This window comes from Hydra vulgaris, chromosome 15, assembly GCF_038396675.1.
Source record: "Hydra vulgaris chromosome 15, alternate assembly HydraT2T_AEP".
Lineage (NCBI taxonomy): Eukaryota > Metazoa > Cnidaria > Hydrozoa > Anthoathecata > Hydridae > Hydra > Hydra vulgaris.
This window is the reverse complement of record NC_088934.1, coordinates 50,333,383-50,351,875: the sequence shown is the minus strand read 5'-3', so window position 1 is coordinate 50,351,875 and position 18,493 is coordinate 50,333,383. Positions and strand designations below refer to the sequence as shown.

The 18,493-nt window shown below is 26.5% G+C and overlaps 1 protein-coding gene across 1 annotated transcript in view; it reads right to left on the bottom strand.

Annotated features, from left to right (window-relative positions):
- Window positions 1-18,493, bottom strand: part of LOC100208858 (ras-related protein Rab-2) — a 47,396-nt gene that overhangs the window by 19,341 nt on the left and 9,562 nt on the right. Inside the window, exon 2 of the mRNA XM_065820268.1 lies at window positions 14,715-14,786. Within this exon, the coding sequence (XP_065676340.1) occupies window positions 14,715-14,786 (72 nt within the window). The remainder of the gene's footprint in view (window positions 1-14,714; window positions 14,787-18,493) is intronic.

The window sequence follows — 18,493 nt, the reverse complement described above, 5'->3', positions numbered from 1 at the left end:
AAAATGATATGGTTTATGTCATAAATTTGTTAACGAAGCAAATCAAAGGGGCATGTTAACAATAGAACTAGTGATTTCGCCGGTTATTCGTTTGGAAAAACAGTTAACCATCCCCATTAACCTTCGGTTAACCGACTATCCGTTTTTGAATGAAGTCCTTATTTTTTGGTAATAGTGTACACATGCATTGTATGTATTATGATAATGTAATTATTTTATTATGTATTTTGTTGTTAATCATAATGCATAACAAATAAACTGTTTTTCTTAAATTTACTGAAAATAATAAATTACACTAGACTTGGTCGAGATAGGCCTGCGATGGCACTCTAATCTTGACCACGCATACAATATTTAGTTGCAACATTGATGTTTTGAGAACATTCATTTTAACACATCCGCTGCCGAGCTATTTTAAACTATGCTTTATTTCTTTGCCGAGCCATAATGTCTGCAATGATTAATTTTTGCCGAGGCTGTATTGCGCGGTTTCATTCTCATTGCCAAGGTTAGATATCAACATTTCAATAAATAAAATAACTTTAATCTAAAATAATTTTATAGTATTTTTTATTCTGAATATAACTGACAAAAAATAAGCACTACAAGTATACTCGTACTTTGGCAATGGAGAAGAAATTTTTTTCTCCAGTGCCGAAGTACGAGTTTACTCATAACACCGTAATGAGTATAACTCATTGCAGTGACTAGTAATGTAGCCTATTTCATGCATTAAGCATCCAAAATGAGTATAACTCATTGCGGTGACTATAATATAGGCTATTTGATGCATTATTATTATAAATATTGTTTCAATTTTTTTGAACATGCACATGCACATTGGTAGTTATCATGAGTAAAAAAAGTAATTTATATTTTGTTTTCTTAACTCTAAATTGTTGTGTTTTTTAGACTAGAAGCTAAAATGTATTTGATAACTACATTATACTACATGTTATTAAAAATGTAAAAAAAATTTGAAGTACACAATAAAATGTTTTTTAATATATTAAAAAACATTTTAGTGTGCACTTCGAATTTTTTACACAGCATACTAATTAATGTGTTTTATAGATAAGTGGTTTCTTTTTTATAAATAGATAATTTAATTTTAATTTATATCATATTAGCTCAACACAGATATTCCACAATTGAATCAGCACATATGTTTATGGAAGATTGTGAGGATAGTGAAGATGATGATATTGAAGATTAGGATTCATTTTTCGCTTATACAATTGCATCAGAATCAGGTTCTGAAGATAATAACACTGATGAAAGTGATGACTATCAGTCAACAGATGTTTATCTAGCAGCCACTGCAGAAGATATTTTACAATTACAATTTACGATAACTTTTACAATTTGTTTGAATTAACAAAGCAGATGATAAATCAAAAAATACATTTACATTTGTGGTACTTTAAGAACTGACTGAAAGTCAAATCCAAAAGAATGCATTAAAGCAAAACTGAAACAGGGAGACGTTATATGCAGAAGCAGAGAGGGTGTAGTGGTTGCTAAATGGAAAGACAAAAGAGACGTGCTAATGATTAGCAACTTCCATTTGTTGCAAATAATTGAAGTGACAAACAGGAGAGGAGAGAAAATGAAACCCAACATTATTAAAGATTACAATCAATGTATGTTGTATGTCAGGAGTAGATAGGGGGAATCAAATGAGATCATACTATGATTGCCTAAGAAAGACAAATAGATGGTTAAAAAAAGTAGCACTTCATCTCTTTGATACTTTTTTGCTTAATGCTTACTGTCTAAACAGCAAATATGGAGTAGATAAAACAATTTTCTTGATTAAGTTTAGAGAATTAGTTGTTACGGATTTATTGGGTGAACATTTGAATGAAATTGTGCCTCGAATCACCAATAATAGCTTCCACTACTACTCTTCAATACCACCGAATGAAAAGAAAAAATTCCCAACAAAACCATGTCGAGTCTGCTCTAAAATAAAACGTAAAGAAGCACGATATGAATGTGCTATTTGTGAAAATAGGCCTCCGTTATGTATTGGTGAATGTTTCAGGCTGTATCATTCATAAGAATAGGTTTACACTTAAATTTGCATGAAATAAAGTTAAAACAATACCAATGTTTTACTTTTATCTGTTTTAAGCAATTTCTGTCTTTATCCGCATTTAAATTAGGTTCCCTGGATTTTTAAAATAAAAACTTGAATGTAATATTTTCTGAAATCAAATGTGAAGCTAAGAAAAAAAGAAAAAAAAAAGAACAGACAAAGCCAGTCATGCACAAATAATATTTGAAATAAGTTAGTATAATTACGAGTTTACTCGTAGTTGGCAAACTTATGACGCCGGCTTACTATAAGTATTCTCGTAGTTGGCAAATATCAAAGTCCTGCTAACTACGAATATACTCGCAGTTGGCAAATAAATGACGCCAACTTACTACGAGTATATTCGTAGTTGGCAGCGAACAGGTTAAGTATGTTTCCATGCTTGTCCGCATAACTATTAATTTTTAAAATGTTCTCAAAACATCTAGTTGCAGAAAGAATATTCGCGAACACTAAAAACCCGCCAAATCTACAAACAAAGAAATTCTTTTGGTTAAAAAAATACGCTGACTAAGTGAATTAAAGTTCTAGAGTATTCCAAAGAATTTTTCTTAAAAATTGTATTATTGATATTTGATAAGTTTTTGCCCAGGTTTCTATTTTAATTTGTTATAAAAATATATAACAAGTTTTATTTTAATACTTCGGCTTATTTGGAAAACTTTGGCTTATAACGAATGAAAAGTCAACAAAAATGTTAATGTCAAACTTTACAAAGTTGCACAAAAGATCATAAAAAACATAAATTAATGTAATACATTTATAATGTACACATTGTTCAATCATCGTCATTGTTATTCTTCAGTTCGACATGGTTGCTGATTTGTATTTCTTTATCTTCATCATCATTTTCATCAACCAAGTTTCCCAAACGCATCTCTGAATTTTCGTATAGAAAAACCAGCATCTCTGCATGTTCAGGCGTTAGTTGACACCTTTTCTTTGTTATGACATTTCCTGTAGTTAAAAACACTCTCTCGCTCAGACAGCTGGTAGCTGTGATGCAGAAAAGTTGTGCAGCTAACCTGGAGAGAAGGGGGAAACGAGAACTGTTTGACTTCCACCACATTAATGGATCTCCCGTGAGTGGTACAGCAGCTTCTGCAATATAAATATGCATCTCCTGTCTGAAAGTGGGTTGAGGTGAACTGGTTATTGTGCTTGGCTTGTAAATTTGTAAAAAGAAATCCACTTTTGTTTTCTTCTTTTTGGTGGCTGCAGGGGCTGGTGCAGGGCTGGCAACTTGTGGCTGCAATGTGGCATACAACTCTTCTGAATACATTATTCAACTTCCTTTGTCTTCAGCAGTCAAAAATGGAAGGCTTTTGAATCGAGGATCCAGGAGGGCAGCAACCAGGCCTAAATAGCAAGGAAAGTCATTGCCAACCCAACTAAACTGTTTGTTTATTTCGCTAACAAGATTTTGTTTCAGCTGTACAGCAGCCCACGTGTTGTTCCCCTCATCTGGCTTTAGGAAATCTAGCAACTTTATGTTTTTATAATGCAAGTTAAATCGCAGCGATTATTTTTCAATAAACGATTTATACAGCAATATAATTTTAATAAATCTTAATGAATCTTTGCTTTCACAACAAAATTGTTAATAAAATAATAAACTTTTAATTAATAAAGGAATTAAATTAAAGTACTTTTTTTATTTATTAATTTCTTAAAATAAAAAATCATTTGTAGTTGCAAAGCCGCAATTAGAAATTTAAGAAATAATCATTTGAAAATTCAAAAATTTAACATAATTTAATTTATTTATGCAAATGCCGAGAAAGGAAATAAATTTGTTAATAATAAACATTTTTAAAAATATGATATTAAATTAAACTATTTAATATTAACAAAAAATAAATAAATAAATAAACATTTTCTTATAGTAATAATAAAAAAGAAGTTAAATAACATTAAACTCGTTTTGCGGTAATTAATATTATTGCAGTGATTTAAAAAAGTTAATTGAAAAGTCTTTGAAAAATAAAAAAGTAAAGAGAATTTTATGTCATCAAATTCACATTAGGCTATTGTGTTAAGCATTTTCTATTTAAAACAAGACTATATATATATATATATATATATATATATATATATATATATATATATATATATATATATATATATATATATATATATATATATATATATATATATATCAGGCCTTGTTACAAGATTTCCCTACGTAGCGAAAACGCGTAACGCATTTTTAAGTTACTCAACTCATCAAATATATTTTGCATCGTTAGAAGTTATATTGCGTCACTCGCGCCTTTTCAAGTACCGCATTGTAATTAAAGTTATTTTATTAACGCGTTAAAAGTCATACAAACAGTTTGTTTTTTTCTCACTATAACAAAAGTTACAAATAAAATCTAAGTTCTTATATAAAAAATTATTTTTATTATTTTTTTCAAATATGAACTAAATTTTACTTTGAAAAAAATATTTTTTTCATGAAACATAAAATAATGTTTGTTTATTTTCTTATGATTTTTATGTTTATTTTCTTATGATTTTGGTTTTTGGTTATTTTATTAACTGTTAATAAATTTTTTCTTATTTAATATATGAACTCATTTTAATGTTTTTAAACAAAAAAGAGTTGTTTTTTTAGTTGTTTATCAGTTACCGATAACATATTCGTGATCATAATTTATTTTTATAAATTAAACGAACGTCATTAAACTTTACGTTATTGAATTAACAATAAACAAAATATCTTATTAATAAAATATTTACATCAAAATAAATCGTGCATTTTTTAAACTATTATGACTAAAAATAAATTTAATTTTTAAAAGAAATTTATATATTTAATTCCTTAAGATAAAACTTAAAACACCTAATTTTTTTAACTAATTTTTAACAACAACAAAAAAATTATTTAACAAACTGTTTCTTAAACAAAAAATCTATTAGTTTACAATTGCGGTTAAATACGACTTTATTTCTTCTGAATAAACGTCACGTTAACGACAATCAAAAGAAAATTTAAATATTCTAAAAGATATAAGTTTTTGTGTAGCGCAAAACTGCTGAACGCGTAGGCAAATCGCCTTTTCGCAAGCAAAATGCGAGCTGCGTAGCGCTTCTTAACAAGGCCTGATATATATATAATTTTGAAAGTTTATTATAAATTATAGATTTTATTATTATAATCTTATTTTTTTATTTAAAAATTATGTACTTTTTATGTAAATGTAATATTGTGAATCTGTGTTTTATTTTAATGTAATCTTTTAAAGCAAGTTTTAAAATTTATAAAGACTTTCAACGATAATTGCGTTTTCAATGAAGTTATTCAAAATCATCAAAGGTAATAAAACTAATTATTAAATAAACAAACAAGAAGCTTCTGGTTACTAAACATAAACATGCATACAAAGTAACTTGCGGATGAACAAGCACCGCGTCTGAGGTCACAACAGAATACAAATTTATATATATATATATATATATATATATATATATATATATATATATATATATATATATATATATATATATATATATTTATATGTATATATATATATTTATATATTTTTTTCACTTGCATTAAGACAAAAAAGTTGATGCAGTTTTACAAGTTATAACATGTTTCCAAGGAATTAAATTTTTTGTATAAAATAGAAAAGGAGGAAGTAAAACTAAGAAAAAAAAAAAAAATTTTTTTTCAATTTAAACAACTTTTTAATCAATAGTTTTTCTAAATTATAAGGAAATTTCTATTTTCACTTTTTTGATATCGCACAAACTGTTAATTATATAAAGCTGATGAAACTATTAAATTTTTTGGAAAAAAACACATACTGGAACTTTTTAGTCCCTGTGTAATAAGCAAAACTAATAATAATAACAATCTAAATTCACTGACAGGAGGTAATCCACTGGTATTTAGGGTGGTAGCCCTCCTATCCAGTAATCCAAATGGTTAATTTACAGTTAGGTGATTTCAACACTTACAAGTGTGAGCAAGAAGCAATAATCAAAGATTTAAAAAAGTTAATAGAAACTTTAACAAAATATAATGCAAACTTGACTAGCAGAGTTCTTGAATTAAAAAATTCTCAATATAAATCTAGTCCATCTAGTCTATAATCTAGTCCAGCAGTGGCAGGTGATTGGGCTAGTAAAGTAAAAAAGACTCCAGATCAAATGCAAATTATTAATATTATCGCAAACGAAACCATGGAAAGAGATAAGTATTGAGAAAATCATGCAAAAGTTGAAAGTCAATGTCAAAATAAAAAATGTTATCAAATTGAAGTCAAAGAATGGATTTAAAGCTCTTTATGTTGTTATTTTAACTGATAAATCGGAAGGAAATTCTGCTTTAAAAAAAGCCAAAGAATTAAAGAAAGATAAAGCCTACAAAAATGTATTTATAAATCCTTATTTGACTGAATCTGAATGATACAAATCAAAGCTATTGAGAGTAGAGTATAAAAAATTAAATAAGGACAACATTGACACATAAAGAACTATAATATGTTCAGAAGAGATAGAAAGACTCATGGAGGAAGTGTTTATATTTATGTCAAACAATGTATTAACCAGTTTGAAATAAATATTTTACAGTTAAACGATAATTTTATTGAACAAATATGGACGTCTATGTTTTAGAAATAAAAAAATTCTAATTGGATGCATTTATCGACCACCAGACATACCTAATGAGTACAATAACTTTATTTTGTTATCAGTCAATGCTGCTAGGACAAGTATTTATCAGAAAGAATACAGCGACCTTATTATTACTTCAACTATAATACAATAGATTGGTCTGACAATGATTGTCCTTTTTCAGCAACTGATAATGAATCTCAAACTAATAAATTTATCAAATGTCTAGAAGAATGTTTTCTGTTTCAATGTGTATGTGAGCCAATATTCCAAAAAGCAAGCTACGAATTAACTAATATTCCAGACCTTACTATTACAAACAATAAAGAAAAAATTATTTCTATAACTCACTCAGCTCCTTTAGGGAATGTCAAACAGGGTCATCAATTACAAAAGTGTTGTTATCTAATAAATGATATTAAGTCTTCTTAAGAACATAAGCAATACATTATATTATATCAAAAAGGAAATTATGAATTATTCTCAAGTCATTTCAATAATGTGAATTAGGAAATTGAATTTAAAGGTAAATCTATGAATGAAATGTATGATTTATTTTTGTATCATTATAATTATGCAACAGAACTATTTATCCTAAGAATTAATTATCAAAATAGAAGGAACAAAAACAAATGGATTACTCCCAAATTGAAAAATAAAATAAGAACTAAAAACAATATATGGCTCTCTAACAAACGCTATGGCTGGAATGACGAATTAACAAAAACTAAATATAATAAGCTAAAAATTGGAATAAAAAATGATATCAAGAACAATATAAAACAGTTAGAAAGAACTATAGCCAGCAAATTCAAATCTAATCCTAAATTGCTTTATAATTATATCAATGAGAAGAAATCAGATAAAACTCAAATTTGAGCTCTGGAAAATGAAAATGGTGAAATTATACATGATCAACTTACTATAGCTACTGAACTAAATAAATATTTTCACTCTGTGTATGTTGATGACTATGATACAAGCATTATTGAATTGCATAATATACTTTCAAATTTTGTTATAAGTCACAGATCCAATAACACAAAATGATGTTCAAACTAGACTTAAAGCACTTGATAAGTCAAAATCGGTCGGTTTTGATTTAGTTCATCCTTATATTTTAAAAGAATGCAGCTCTTTAATATCATACCCATTATATTTAATGTTCAAAAAATCAATTGAATCAGATACTATACCAGATATGTGGAAAAAGGCAAATGTTATGCCACTTTTCAAAAAAGGAAGCAAATTAAAAGCATCAAACTACAGACCAATCTTGTTAACTTCAACACCATGTAAAGTATTGGAAAGAATAACAGCTGATTGTATCACGCAATACCTGATAAAAAATAATTTACTTTCAAAAAAACATGGTTTTATAAAAAGCAAAAGTTGTACAACAAACCTATTAGAATACCTAGATATTTTAAAGGATGCGTTTCATAATGGAACACCGATAGATGTATTGTACACAAAGCTTAAAAAAGCTTTCGATAGTGTTTCACATAAAAAGTTATTATCCAAGTTATTGACTTATGGTATTTCTGGTAAACTTCTTAAGTGGATAGTCTGCTTCTTAGCTAACAGAAAACAACAAGTGGTTTTAGGTGAAAGTGTGACAGATTGGTTTGATGTCCTTAGTGGTGTACCACAAGGGTCTGTTTTAGGTCCTCTCCTTTTTCTGGTATTTATAAATGATTTACCAGAAAATGTTATTAATTAATGTCATTTATATGCTGATGATAAGATAATTGCACCTATTTCTTCTCAAAATGATTCACAATGGTTTCAAAATGATATTAATAAACTTAAGGAATGGTCTACAAAATGGAAATTAGCATTAAATTTTGAAAAATGTAAAATTATGCACTTTGGTTCAAATAATAAAGAATATTCTTATTTTATGACTAATAACAATACATTAATGGAAATTGAAAAGTCAAAACTAGAAAAAGACATTAGTGTTTATATATCAAGTGATTTGAAATGGGCCAAACAAGTAAAATATGTAGCCAGTAAAGCAAATATTATGCTCTCACTACTAAATAATACATTCAAGTACAAGGATAAAGATCTAATAAAAACACTGTATTGTACATATGTTAGACAAAATTTAGAGTTTTCGTTTCAAGCATGGAGTCCGTATTATACAAAAGTTGTTAATGAACTAGAAAAAGTTCAACGAAGAGCAGCCAAAATGATACCGGAACTAAGACATCTTGAGTACGAAAAAAGATTAGAAATTTTGAATATGACAACTTTAGAGACTCGGCACTAAGAGGTGACTTGATCCAGCAATTCAAGATATTTAAAGGTATTGAAAAGATTGATATTAAACAAAATCAAGCAATGAACTCTATTTGCTCATCAGGTCCAGCATCTAACATTAGAGGAGCAAAACATAGATTGAAACCTGAATTGGTTAGAAATTGTATGAAAAGGCAATATTTTTCCAGCAATAGAGTCGTTTATGGATGGAAAAGTCTACCAGCAGAAGTGGTTCAATCAATTACACTTAACAGCTTTAAGTCAAACTTGCAATCGGTCGATTTAAAAGCAATAGCAAACAAGACAAAAATCAAGAAATCTTATTATTAACGCTTTTTTATTTAAAACTGAACAGTAATTAATATATACCGGCTGCCATAGATATTGCCTGGCGCTTTATCTCATCAGCATTAACTGTTATTATTATTATTATTATTAAATTATATAATTTAATATATTAAATCGTATATTAAACTATTACTATTTTTTACAAAACAAAACTTATAAACAAAGACATTGAAAGAGCTATATTGCCTCAAGCGTAAATTCAAGTAAAAAAATTAATAATAGAGTTATATCCATAAAAGATGTTTGTTTTTTAATTATAAAAAATTAAACTCATTTAAAGTTTGTAATACAATGTTTTTTTATTTTTTTTTTGATAAAACCAATCATTATAACAAAACAAACAAAAAAAATTTAAAATATCAAAAGTCGCACTAATATAATATAAAATTGAACGTGTATTATTTTTTAGCTAATAACTTTTTGTTTTGTTTGGTAATTATTTTTGTTATTGTTTGTTGTGAGAAATTGTCTAAATAATATTCTTGCTCTTGCAAGATGATAAATGTATTTAAATATGTTTCTTTTTTTTAAGCATCGTATAACATCATTTTTTTTCTTTTGCAGAACATTTTTGATGGAAAAGTTAGAATAAATAAAAATAAAATTTTCTTTGTTTTTTTGTAACTTATGCACAACTATAAAAGCTAATTTTTATGCAAACTTTTTTATGTAATTGTCATTCAAACCTCATAAGTAATTTTTATAATGTTAATTAGTTCTTTTATCTTACCGCCTAAACGACATCTTTAGACTTGTTTAAATAATAAAAATGATAAAAAGTGGCTCAACCAAAATGGCTTACAGCTTATGTTAAGTGGCGCGCCAGTTTACGTATTAAAATATGGCCTGGTATATATATATATATATATATATATATATATATATATATATATATATATATAATGAGCAAAAAAATCAATCATGCAGCCAATAGAAATTAATAATGCATTAAAATAGAAATTAATCATGCAGCCAATAGAAATTAATAAAAACACATTTTTCTCAAAAAGTATAAACTTTTTTAACAACTAATTTCACCAAAAGATAGCGCTTAAAAAATACATTAAAAATCATGTTTGAAAATAAAAAATTTGAATTTGTTATATTTAAAAAAATAAAGAACTAACTTTATTGAAAATTCCTGACAAAAAAATTAATCATGCAACAAGAAAATTCGAATGGTAAGTATCAAAAATTATATTATAGTTAATTATATTATTTATTTATATTAATTTAAACTATATATTTATATTAATAAACTTTCCAGCAATGACCAACATTGAAAATCTAAAATCTAAAAGAAGCTACACATCTCATTCGATCGGACTTCGTGCACAAGTAATTGCGTTATGGCAAGATGGCCAAAGCCAAAGATCAATAGCTAAAACGCTATGTATATCGCCTGCAACCATTCAATCCATCGAGGAAAAGTTTAAAAAAGTTGGAAACCTCAAAAATCAACCTGGAAGAGGACACAAACGAAAGACTACGGCGCATCAAAATCGATCTTTGATCAAAAGATTTGAAATTAATCCAAGATCTTCAACAACAGCAACAGCAAAAGAGTTGGAGGAGAGTTTTGGATTGTCTCTCACACCGCAAACTATTAGAAATCGCTTGCATGAAGCGAATTTACATGGACAAACACCACGCAACAAGCAGTATATAAGCCCAATCAATAAAAAGAAGCGGCTCGAATGGGCAAAAAAGTATGTGGATAAGCCACAAGAGTTCTGGGACTCAGTCATTTGGTCTGACGAGTCGAAATTCAATTTATTTGGCTCTGATGGAGCTGCCAAGATATGGAGGAAGCCAGGAGAAGAACTTCAATTGAAGTGTTTGAATGCCACGGTTAAACACAGTGGCGGTAATATTATGGTCTGGGGATGTATGGCAGCGAGCGGAGTCGGGAAATTGCCGTTTATTGATCAGAGAATGGATCAATATTTATATAAATCAACTCTGCAAGATAATTTAAGTTCATCTGCAGAAATTGTCGGGTTGAAAGATAATTTTATCTTTCAACACGACAATGATCCTAAGCATATGGCTCGTTCGGTCGTCAAATATTTAAAAGTTTCAGGGTTCAAAATGCTCAAATGAGTTGCGCAATCACCAGACTTAAACCCAATCGAGCATTTTTGGGCTCACATCGAGAAAAAATTAAAAGATCGGCAAATTTTGAAGAAAACCGATCTGAAAAACTTAATTTCGAGTTTTTGGTCGGAAATCAGGTCAGATATTACCAGAAACTTGGTAAATTCAATGCGTAGACGTTGTTTAGCCATCATTCAATCAAATGGTGGACCTACGCGTTATTAATTTTATAATAATTTTCTTTATTGTTAATTTAATTTAATTTTTTAAATTATGCATGTTTAATTTTTTTGCCTTGGTTTTTTGATTTTTTATTTCTTTTGGAATTTTTTTTTAACTTATATTATTATTTTGTAATTTTTTAGTTCTTTTTTCGATAAATTCATATATAAATTTTAATTATTTAATATAAAAATCATAAATTTTAACTTAATTTAGTTTAAATTCAGTTTTAAGTTTTTACTATGGTGCATGATTAATTTTTTTGCTCACTGTATATATATATATATATATATATATATATATATATATATATATATATATATATATATATATATATATATATATATGTATGTATGTATATACACACACACACATATATTTATATAGGGCTCAACAAATTTTTTTTCTCTTTCAAACACATTTAATTTTGTTGACAAAAAGTAAAAAGTAAAATGCAAGACCAGAATTTTTTTTTATTATTAATTGATAGACTGCCTGCCCCAACCAAACCCTCAGTCGATGTAGCAGCACTCCGTTGCGTGTCAGGCTATTTTTCAGTCGATATAGCAGCATTCCATTGCTCAATATCTCAATATCTTTATCTCAATATTTATTAACGAACATTTACAGTATTTTCAATATATAGTATAGGGAGCATTTTTATGCTGGCGAACAAGATTTTAAAACCTAATCTTTATTTGATATTTCAATTAAAACAAAAACAGCAAAATGAACATTCATTTAATTTTTGTAAAAAATAATGTTAATAAAAATGGCAAAACCAACATTTCCATTTAGTTAAAAAAAATTAAAATAAAATAAAAAAAGGAAAAAAGAGCATTTCCTATTTATAAAAAAAAGAATCTTTTATGAATTTAAAACTTATTTTTTAATATTCATTTTTATCATTGATATCTTAGAAACAAAAAACTATGTTGATTAATGTAAAATAAAATTCAATAACAAACTTAAAAAAAAAAGGTATAAGGAGATAATAGTTTTATAAAATTTTTAACCAACTGCGACAGTTGAATAAAGAAAAGTTGACAAACAAGATGTTTGTTTTTCTGTCAATTTCATGCTACACAATGTACATTCACCAAATTGTCAATAGAACGTACAAGACATATATATAAAAAATACATATCTTATAATCATGTAAAGATGATTATATTTATTTATCTTGTAAAGGTGTAGGGTGTCATAAAGATGTTCAATAAAATCTTCAAAAAATAAGCAAAATAAAATTATTTTTTACATATATTTTCTTTATTTATATATATATATATATATATATATATATATATATATATATATATATATATATATATATATATATATATATATATATATATATATATATATTAGATTGTTGCATTTGGGAAGTACAGAAGGAAAAAAACGATTCTTACGCCAACACATATGTCACTTTTAATTAATTTTGACTTTCGTCCAACATTTGCGTGTTGTCAGAAAGTTAAAACCATTAATTTAATGACAAATTAATTGTTTTTTAAAAAAACTGCAAAAACATAAATTTAATTGACCAGAATGATTTTAAAAACATTCTAAATGTTTTTAACAATATAAACAATGTTTTTATTTTTATTTTTTTTACTGTAAACCATGCGCGGAGTGTTGCTACATCGACTATCTTATAGCCTGACTCGCAACGGAGTGCTGTTATATCGACTGACAAATAGCCTGACACGCAACGGAGTGCTGCTACATCTACTATCTTTTAGCCTGACTCGCAAGAGAGTGCTGCTACATCGACTGAGGGTTTGCTTGGGGCAGGCAGTCTATCAATTAATAAAAAATTCCGGTCTTGCATTTTAATTTTTACTTTTTGTCAACAAAATACGGAAAAAACTTTCTGACAAAATATAAGAGTTCTATATATATATATATATATATATATATATATATATATATATATATATATATATATATATATATATATATATCAGGCCTTGTTACGAGATTTTGCTGCGTAGCGAAAACGCGTAATGCATTTCTAAGTAACTCAACTCAGCAAGTATATTTTGCATCGTTAGAAGTTATAGTGCGTCACTAGCGCCTTTTCAAGTACCGCATTGTAATTAAAGTTATTTTATTAACGCGTTAAAAATCATACAAACAGTTAGTTTTTTTCTCACTAGAACAAAAGATACAAATAAAATCTAAGTTCTTATTTAATAAATCATCTTTATTATTTTTTTCAAATATGAACTAAATTTTATTTTGAAAAAAATATTCTTTTCATGAAACGTAAAATAATGTTTGTTTATTTTCTTATAATTTTACTTATGGTTTTTGATTATTTTATTAACTGTTAATAAATTTTTTCTTATTTAATTTGTGAACTCTTTTTAATAATGTATTTAAACAATAAAGAGTTTTTTTTTGTTATTTATCAGTTACCGATAACATATTCGTGATCATAATTTATTTTCATAAATTAAACGAATGTCATTAAAACTTTACGTTATTGAATTAACAATAAACAAAATATCTTATTAATAAAATATTTACATTAAAATAAATCTTACATTTTTTAAACTATTATGACAAAAGATAATTTTTACATTTAAAAGGAATTTATATATTTAATTCCTTAAGATAAAACTTAAAACACTTTATTTTTTTTAACTAATTTTTATCAACAATAAAAAAAAATTATTAAACAAACTGTTTCTTTAACAAAAAATCTATTAGTTTACAATTGCAGTTAAATGCTTTTACTTATGACTTTGTTTCTTCAGAATAAACGTTACATAAACAATATCAAAACATAATTAAAAATATTCTAAAAGATATAAGTTTTTGCGTAACGCAAAACTGCTGAACGCGTAGGCAAATCGCCTTTTTGCAAGCAAAATGCGAGCTGCATAACGCTTCTTAAAAAGGCCTGATATATATATATATATCAGGCCTTTTTAAGGCCTGATATAAATATTATTTCCTTCATATATTTTCTTTATACAAATATTTTTTAACCAATTTCTAACAGCTAATAAATAAAATATTTTTGTATTTCATTTATAATTACCAATAGTAAGATCATGAACAGGTTGAAATCTTTTATCTGTAAATTGAAGAAGTAAACATGATTTACCAACACCTAAAGAAAATTTTATAATTATAGAAAAAGTTTCAGAATATGGTATTTTTAGCAATTTGATAAACAAATTAAAATAATTAATATTATATAAAACATGGTGCCAAAATGTTGTAAAAGCCATGAAAACATTTTAACCTAAAGAGAACCGAAGAAATTTTTTTCTTATTATTAACCTCCCTAAAATAACAAAAGATCACTTTTATAAATTTCTTACACATTTTTTTAAAAAACTATTTGTGCTATAATATATATCAAGCTTTTCAGGAGAGGTGTGCAGTCCCGTGCCTTATATGAGCACACAATATCTTTTTACAACTCGACCATGGTTTTTTGTATCTTTTAATAATTTGTGCGTTTAAAAAATGCACTGGAAAAAAACAAACTATAAACTAAAAAAGAAAACAACTTAACAAATGATAAAATAAAGAAAGGATCAACCAGAAAAAATGAAAGCATAAAAGTAATCTATTTGTTAATCTAATAGCTAAAACCTAACAATTAATTTAAAAGAATCTCAATTAACAGTTAAAAATGTTAATAGATTTTACTAAACCACAACGTTAATATAGCACCAACATTGATTTATTGTTACCTTTGAGGTGCTACTGTTAGTTTGACGTTAGATAAAGGTTCAAATTTTTTAGAAAGATAATTTTTTTTATGCTTTATTTTTTAGTAGACATTAGAAAATATCAAAGTTTCAAATTTTCAAATAACTAAGTTTCAAAGTAATTAAGCTAGGATTAAATTACTTTGAAACTTATCTTAACTCTTTATAGTGAAACACTTTTAAATTAAAATTAAAACATGAATTAATTTTATGCTTTTATATTTTCTGGTTTTTATTCATTTTATCATTTGTTAAAATATTCATTTTTTTAGTTCAGTTTTATACTTTTTATTTCTTATTCCAGTTTATAGTTTCTTTACTTTTAATTGATTTATTCAGCACATTTTTTAAATGCTTTTCAAAACATACAAGAGTTGTTACCAAATTGTAAAAAAAAAAAATATATATATATATATATTTCCCAAGAAGGTTTGTATATACAATGCTTTCAAAAAAATATATATATATAGGCGCAATAAAATTTTGTTGCTTAACACAAATTTAACTACCATAAAATAAAAACTAAAGAAGATATTGAACAAATTTATTTAACACTAAAGAAAAAAAGACTAAAGAAAAAAACTAAAGAAGATATTAAACAAATTTATTTGCAAGAAAAATTTTTGCAAGAAAAAAACACTAAAGAAAAAAACTAAAGAAGATATTGAACAAATTTATTTGCAAGAAAAATTTTTTTTAAACAAATCTTGCAAATTGGATGGCATACTAAATCATAAAATTGTATATAAAAACATTAACATAATAACAATTTAAATATCAATAAAAAACTGCAATATATAAAAAATTAAAGCAACAAAAGTAACATCTAAGCTAGAATTAAAAATATCCTCCACAAGCTTTTTTGCAAGCAGCACATCTTTGTTGCATCAGTTTTACAAGATTGTTGCAGATTTCATTTGGAACTCTTCTCCAAATGGTATTAAAAATCTTGCTTTAGGCTACTTATGGATAGCATTTGCACCTTGACTAATTCTTTGTCCATCCAAGCCCAAATAGATTCAATTGGATTCAAATCTGGTGATTGAGCTGGCCGGGACAATAAATTTACTTTATTTTCTTTTATCCATGCTTTTACTGTACGAGCTGTGTGGGCAAATATAAATGTAGCACACTCCTACTCCCTTAAAATTAAAGCAGCCCCAAATACCAACACTGCTGTTACCACTTTGCAACCTTGGTACAACAAAACGATTACTATACTTTTCTGATTTAAACCTTTTAATAAGAACTTTGCTTTTTTTATTTATAACTTCAAAATTACTTTCATCACTTCTGTGTCATTACGGTCTCATCACATCCACGGTGCTCTGTGATAAGACCGTAAGGACTTCTTGGGGCACCTAAAATAAACGTTAAAAAAAACAAAAACAAAAAACTTAAAATTACTTGCTTCTACTTTTTTAAAACTACCTAATTCTCTCCTTACACCACTGAAATCTCTGGCCATCAACAAAGGTTTTCTAACATCAATTTTTTTCCTAAGAAAAATGTTTCTAACTGTATTAGACAAAATATGTTTTTCACGGTTTTCATTAAATGTATCGGTGAGTTCAAGATAACTTAACATCGGATTAGCATTTACTTGACTTAATATAAGACTATTTTTGCGTTCAGTAGTTTTAATTAAACCTTCCTGATCCTGCATAGTGTTGGATGGCAACTGTTAATTTAAATGTCTTTAGAGTATATCTGATGCAAATTCTCTAAAATTTTTAATTTTCTTGCTATTTCTTTATAACTGATCATTGAGCCATCCTTCATTCATCCTTATTTGCAACTTTGTTGCTTCGCTTACTGCTTTTTGACTCATTTTTATGAATATTTTCTTTTCAAATTATTTAAAAAGGTTTTAAAATGTGACTAAACTAGTTATCCTAAGTAATTTTATTCAACATTGGGAAATTTTTAAACGAACATATAAATTAATAAAATAATTATGAAGAACAGTTGGGTTGACAAGAAAGTAGAACAGAAGTTAACTAAAATGTTTGAGCCCTGTTTTTTTTTACGATCTTTTCTGGTTTGTTTTTTGAATTCCTTTGAAAAAAGTAAATTATTAAAAAAAAGTAGCTATATAAACTTGTCATTGACATGTTAGTTGTAGAAAAATAATTTTCCTGCTGTTCAAAAAAAAGTTAATTCTTAAGGAAATATGGATGGGCTTTTACGATGTTTTAAAAAAGAAAATGTACTCAATTATTTCCTGTGCCTACTTTTTTTGAAAGCACTGTATATACATACATATATATATATATATATATATATATATATATATATATATATATATATATATATATATATATATATATATATATATATATATATATGTATATATATATATATATATATATATATATGTATATATATACAGGCTTGGTCGGGAAAGGCGTGCGATCGCACTCTGATCTTGACCACGCATACAATATTTAGTTGCGACAACTTGCCCACGGCTTCATAGATGTTTTGAGAACATTTCAAAAAATAATCAAGCGCAAAAAAGTTCAACTGGACCGATGAGAGACAATTACAAAAGTTAAAAGCTGCCTGATTAAATTGTTATAAAATAAGTTTAGAATAATTAATAAACTTCGTCTTTTATAATTAAGCGACACTCTTTTATATAAAGTAAAAACTTACTATTAATAATTGTTTAATAAAGAAACAATTGTTATTCAATTTATCAAAGAGTTTAGTATAATTTCTTTTATTTGAGTACTTCTGATTTATTTCAACAAGATTCTAATAAACAAACGTTTGTTGATTTATTTAATAAATAAAAAAGTCAATCTTTTTTTAACCATTTCGCGCTTTACGTAGTTCGCCTGAGTTTTGTTTTTACAAATTACATACGATTCTTTGTAGTACGACGAACAAAAGAAACAATTAAATCATTCAGTTACTATGACATCTTCATAGATGTTTTGAGAACATTCAAGTATGTTTCCATGTTTGTCCGCATAACAATAAGTTTTAAAAATACACGCAAAAAAATTAAATTCATAACTTAAATCTTTACTAATTAAATGATTTTATATTGACGAATGCTTTAAAAAGATTCGCTAATATAAATTTGTTT